Source organism: Nerophis lumbriciformis, linkage group LG13 (assembly GCF_033978685.3).
Source record: "Nerophis lumbriciformis linkage group LG13, RoL_Nlum_v2.1, whole genome shotgun sequence".
Taxonomy (NCBI): domain Eukaryota; kingdom Metazoa; phylum Chordata; class Actinopteri; order Syngnathiformes; family Syngnathidae; genus Nerophis; species Nerophis lumbriciformis.
Genome location: NC_084560.2, coordinates 12,766,425 through 12,772,920, shown reverse-complemented (window position 1 = coordinate 12,772,920; position 6,496 = coordinate 12,766,425). Strand labels below are relative to the sequence as shown.

General features: G+C 37.3%; 1 protein-coding gene across 1 annotated transcript in view; it reads right to left on the bottom strand.

Annotated features, from left to right (window-relative positions):
• cers6 (ceramide synthase 6) overlaps positions 1 to 6,496 on the bottom strand; it is a 45,184-nt gene that overhangs the window by 21,260 nt on the left and 17,428 nt on the right. Inside the window, exons 4-6 of the mRNA XM_061971692.1 lie at positions 5,422 to 5,479; positions 1,949 to 1,999; positions 1,770 to 1,862 (exon numbers count right to left, since the gene is read on the bottom strand). Of these exons, the coding sequence (XP_061827676.1) occupies positions 1,770 to 1,862; positions 1,949 to 1,999; positions 5,422 to 5,479 (202 nt within the window). The remainder of the gene's footprint in view (positions 1 to 1,769; positions 1,863 to 1,948; positions 2,000 to 5,421; positions 5,480 to 6,496) is intronic.

Here is a 6,496-nt window from a genome sequence, read left to right as displayed (position 1 = left end):
ACTATATGTTACTTTGTATTAGAAATGGCAACAGCGAAGGATGCATGTGCATGTACGAGCCAGTCTGCCCCATAACAAGAAGATAGAGAAAAATAAGGAATTGATTGACTACACCATCGGACTACAATGGCGGACTCATGCAACGCTCTTTGGGTAAAAGTTTACCATACATGTGATATCTGCTGATGTCACTACTTGGAAAAACCTCACAAATTGAACAAACTCTAAACGGTTCGTTCGGAGGAAGTATGAAGGAAGGCGAAATTGTTTGATAAATATCCAGCCATGCCTCGGAGGTTTGATGGAATATTTTTGGGACTTATGCAGATTCCAAATACACAAAAAGAGGTACCAGCCATCCATCTGTTTCCACTTATCTGAAGGGCAGCAGCCTAAGCAGAGAAGCCCACACTTCCCTCCTCCTAGCCACTTCCTCCAGCTCCTCACGGGGGATCCTGAGGTGTTCCCAGGCCAGCCGGGAGACATCTCCTACGTGCCCTTAACACCTCCCCAGGGAGGTGTCTGAGTGGCATCCTGATCAGATGCCCGAACCACCTCATCTGGCTCCTCCCCATGTGGAGGAGCAGAGGCTTTACTTTGAGCTCCTCTCAGATGACAGATCTTCTCACCCTATCTCTAAGGGAGAGACCCGCCACCTGATGGAGGAAACTCATTTGGGCCGCTTGTACCCGTGATCTTGTCCTTTACTCATAACCCAAAGATCGTGACCATAGCTGAGGATGGGAACATAGATCTTGTACCCGTGATCTTGTCCTTTGGTCATAACCCAAAGATCGTGACCATAGCTGAGGATGGGAACATAGATCTTGTACCCGTGATCTTGTCCTTTGGTCATAACCCAAAGATCGTGACCATAGATGAGGATGGGAACGTAGATCTTGTACCCGTGATCTTGTCATTTACTCATAACCCAAAGATCGTGACCATAGCTGAGGATGGGAACATAGACCTTGTACTCGTGATCTTGTCCTTTGGTCATAACCCAAAGATCGTGACCATAGATGAGGATGGGAACATAGATCTTGTACCCGTGATGTCCTTTACTCATAACCCAAAGATTGTGACTATAGATGAGGATGGGAACATAGATCTTGTACCCGTGATCTTGTCCTTTACTCATAACCCAAAGATCGTGACCATAGCTGAGGATGGGAACATAGATCTTGTACCCGTGATCTTGTCCTTTGGTCATAACCCAAAGCTCATGACAATAGGTGAGGATGGGGATGTCGATCGACCGGTCAATTGAGAGCTTTGCCTTCCGGTTTAGCTCCTTTCCCACCACGAAACAAAAGGTAGCAAGAAGTAGGAAGAGTTGGTTTTACATAAGAGCTCCCCTTTCAACATTTATATGCCTGAACAACACTTAACACCTTGAGCATATCAGTATGTGAAATTCAATTATGAGCTGGACTAAGCAAAGAGTGTACAGTTTAAACTCAAAGTGTTTACAAAATACAAGGAAGAAGAATCCTGATAAACTTCTTGAACTTTATTGATTTATGTAGTCGTTTTATTTATCTCATTATATTATATAACTATTTATTCCATTTTCAATACATCTCCATGTTTGCCAACCTCATTAAGCCTACTGGTAATCCAACATACTGTATTGCAGAAATATTGTAGTAGGAAGACTTTATTATTATTAGTATTTAAATATTTTGTAAGTGACAATGATACTTCGTTGGCACTCTACTCTTCATTGGAACTCTACAATCCATGGTCTGGTTTTCAGCTCGTCTTACCTTCCTCTTGAAGTCAGTGAATTGGGAGAAGAGCATGGACATGTAGAAGGACAGCTCCAGTAAGTAGTAATAGTGGACGTCCACAGACAATGGCTGCATGAACACATGAATGCATACTTGAGCTCAAATATTGCAAGACCTACTGTCAGGGCTTTGGAAAAGTGGTAATGAAGACCTACCTGGTAAGGGTAGTTGTACCAGCATTCTTTAGTGTTCCATAGCCAGGGTGTCTATGTCAATGACAATTCATTACTTCTAAAATAAGGTACAATATAAGAAATGGAAGTATAAAACTGAAAAAACAATGTTTTCAATGCATTTTCCTTCTTCTCGGACTACTAATAATCAGTCCTTTGTGTACATGGGAGGGGCCTTTATTTGTGCAAATTCATTTTTATACTAATATTAAATATTCTTTACAATACAGTACAGGCCAAAAGTTTGGATACACCTTCTCCTCAAACAATTTGTTTTCTTTATTTTCATGACTATTTACATTGTAGATTGTCACATCAGAACTATGTATGAACACATGTGGAGTTAAGTACTTAACAAAAAAAGGTGAAATAACTGAAAACATGTTTTATATTCTAGTTTCTTCAAAATAGCCACCCTTTGCTTTGATTACAGCTTTGCAAACTCTTGGCATTCTCTCCATGAGCTTCAAGAGGTAGATACCTGAAATGGGTTTCACTTCACAGGTGTGCCTTATCAGGGTTGATTAGTGGAATGTCTTGCTTTATCAATGTGGTTGGCACCATTAATGAGAAGGTGTGTCCAAACATTTGGCTTGTACTGCCATATACAGTGGCAATAAAAATAATATCCATCCATCCATTTTCTACCGCTTGTCCCTTTCGGGGTGTGTTACAAAATAATATTCATGAGACTAAATACAATTAGACAAGGCACGTTTATTTAAAGAGTATAATTACTACACAAGGCAATTCAAAGTGCTCTACAGAAAGCAAAACTAAAAAGAAATGTTTTGTCAAAATAATCACAATTCAAATAAACATATGACTGTGGATAAAATACTTTCATATGCACAATTCAATAAAGGGGTTTTTAGCCTGGATTGAAACAATGCCAATGTTGAGGCCTGTACTACATCTTCTGGAAGACAATTCCAGATTTTAGGAGCATAAACCTAAAACGCAGTCTCACCAAGTTTTGTCCTGTGAAGATGGTTCACATGGTTCTAACAATTAAATAAATAGGAGTATATATTGCATTGTTGTTATTGTTATTCTGAATCCCGCATTATATGAAAATGTTTTCACTTCTTCAGCAAGCGTATGGTCTCTTTGTCAGTGCACATCACAGTTTTTTGTTTTTATTTCAACTAATTGTTTTGGAGTTATTATTGAAATATTCACTTACATTAGCTCCGTGATGCTCTTCAAGCTACACTGAAAAAGCCAGTTCCACAGATGTAATGTAATGTAAGTGGTGTGTTCAGGAATGAAACTTCATAGATGTAATGTAATGTAATGTATTGTAATGTAATGTAAGCGGTGTGTTCAGGAATGAAACTTCACAGTACAGCAGTGGCTTCAATTATTTTCTTACATGCCCCCTTAGGTGGACATTATTCTGTGGAAATGATATACTAGGATGTGCATTTTTTAAATACTTAACACAGTCAAATTGAAAACGTTTGAATTAGTTTTAGGGGTTTCCTGATACAACTTTTTCCACTTCCGATACAATAGCCAACTATGACCTGCTATCTACAACAATTCTTCCCAACAAAAGAGAAGAAATATAACCTTAGAGGAAAATCTAATTTAAAACATTTGTATGCTTGTACAACACTTAAAACCTTTAGTATATCAGTATGTGGAATTAAATAATGGAATGGATTAAGCAAGGTACTAATATGATTCACTTTAAGAGACTGTTCAAACTATAAGTGTTCACAAAGTACACACAAGAATTATGATGAACATCTTCAACCCTTTTTTTTCCCTCTTTTTTTTGGAGAAAAATATTATTTATGTATTTAATATTTGTTTTACTTACCATGGTATATTATTTATTTATTCCCTGTTCTGTAACAGAGAACAAGGAAATGGGATAAAATTGCTATGGTTTGAAAAGGGGTAGGATTAAATAAGCTCTGCTTTTTCCTACTAATTTTCGGACGTGCTGTAATGAAACAAGTGAAAATATGTGATGCATTACAACAGTATGTTCCAAATAAACTGAAACTGACCTTGCAAATTGATACATACATGTATCATTTTGTAGAGTGCAATGCTAGAAAAGGTTTGATCAAGTTAAAATGAGTCAAACAGAAAACAAAAGGTAGGTATGAACAACACTAACCTATATATTAGTAACTATTTGGAATGGACTTACAGTGCCTCCAGAAAATATTCATAACACTTAACTTTTTAAACAATGTGTTATTTATAGCCTTATTCCAAAATGGAATAAATTCAAACTGATGGAGCTTGAGAGGTGCTGCAAAGAGGAATGGGCAAAACTGTCCAAAGATAGGTGTGGAATGTATTCAAAAAGACTTGGGGCTGTAATTCTGCAAAGGTGCATCAACAAAGTATTGAGCAAAGGGTCTGAATACTTATTTACATGTGATTTTTTTTTATTTTTTTTAGTAAATTTGCATTTTTTGGGGGAAAATACCTTTTCACATTGTCCTTATGGGGTATTGTGTGTAGAATTTTGAGGACAAAAAGTAAACTATTCAGTTTTGGAATAAGGCTGTAACAACAAAATGTGGAAAAAGTGAAGCGGTGTGAATACTTGTACTGTATATTTCTACTGTATGTGCTATGGATTATATAGATTATATTTCTACTGTATGTGCTATGGATTATATAGATTATATTTCTACTGTATGTGCTATGGATTATGTGTGACGTCACTGCATCAAACATATCGGTAGGCAAAACCGTTTTTTCCAGCTAAATTTGGTCAAAACTGAAATCATTGTCAGTGGACCACAGGAGCAAAGAGAAACTAGTCACCTTGACACCCTCTTTAGGGGTAATGACTTCAACTTTGACAACCACATTAAGTCAATAGCATCCGCAGCTTTTAACCACCTAAAACTGAATAGTGTTGAAGGCAGACTTGGAATATAATCTTTGTCTCCAGCTGGGTGGATTACTATGAGGCCTTCTCACTGGGCTCTCTGAACCAGCTGTAAAGCATCTGCAGTACATTCAGAATGCTGCTGCTCGAGTCCTGACTAGAACCAGGAAATACGACCATATTAGTCAAGTGTTTAGGTCACTGTACTGGCTTCCTGTTGCTCAGAGAATAGACTTCAAAACAGCTCTGCTTGTGTACCAGTCTTTTCATGGTCTAGTGTGGCGTGATAGAACCATAAGAACCATCTCTGGTGCCTAGAATCAGGACTCATCATGGTGACACTCTTCCAGAAGATTGGAGACAGGCCTCAACTTTGGCAATGTTCAAATTCAGGCTGAAAACACGTATTTAACTGTGCCTATGGCAACTGAAAGTATTTTATGCACACTCTTCAATTGTAATTGAATGATTTTATGATTATTGTAAAACATCATGAAATGGAATTGCCTTGCAAAGAAAATGTGATCTATAAATAAACCTGCCTTGCCTATTTCCCATGGAACTGCTCATTATAAGCGGAGGACAGAAATACCTTTTTAAGGAAACGCACTCCATAAGTGAAAATGTAGAGATAAACTGTAAACCGCCACCTGAAAAAAGAGAAGACAAGCATTAATTGCAAATAGGAAATGTATTCAAAAAGATACTTATACTGAAATCCTTAACCAAGTTTTATTTTAAAAAAACACAAACAACACATTCAAAATGTATATGTCTACCTCAAGTTTGATTGTGCATATGAAAGAAACACAAGCATTATAAACAAAGTAATATGGCAGAAACAAAATAATACTATAAATAAATGCTAATAAATGTGAAAAATTTGCAAGATTGCCCCTTATGGACATAAGACATAACTGCACTTTTTAACTGCACTTTTTGTCCATATAGATAACAAGTGTTCATATATACACAGCATGTAGTGTGTGTACATGTACATGTAGTGTGTGTAGTTGTGTACATGTACATGTACATGCTGTATCGGGACAGATCCATTGAGAGTTTGAGCAGAAATCGGTCGTATAGTAATTCATTATACACCATAAAACATTAACAAATTGCTGTGTCACATGAATGGTTGTTAAAGGAATTACTTTGTGGAATGGAAAAAAAACAAAGTAATGTAAAAAAAACAAGGTGTTTACTTTTTTGATATCAATATAAAACACAAAGCAGTTTGACTAATGAAGATACAGTCTAATAAACAAGCTTTGTTCTTCAACAACAACCATGTACTTCAGTGCAACAGTTTGGCCAACAAAAATAAAGGGGAGTGATACCTCTCACATCTACTACACAATCTTTGTGTCTCACCGACAACTCAGCCTGCGTTCAATTTGATGATTTTAGCTATCATTGATGTTATTGGAAAACTTAACTAACAAAGTTAGCAGTTGATTAAAGGACGGTTAAGCATCCCAGTTAACAAACTACATACTTTATAAAAAGTTGTGGCAACGTTCCCGACACATCGCCTGCTGCATGCTAACTCTCAGTCCCAGCAGCTGACGGAAGGATGCTAGCTGCACGTTCAAAATGAGCCAAACGGCTCTAGTGAGCATGTGCAGATACTGCGGCGCTTCAGTATTCAGGAAGTAAAAAGTTGC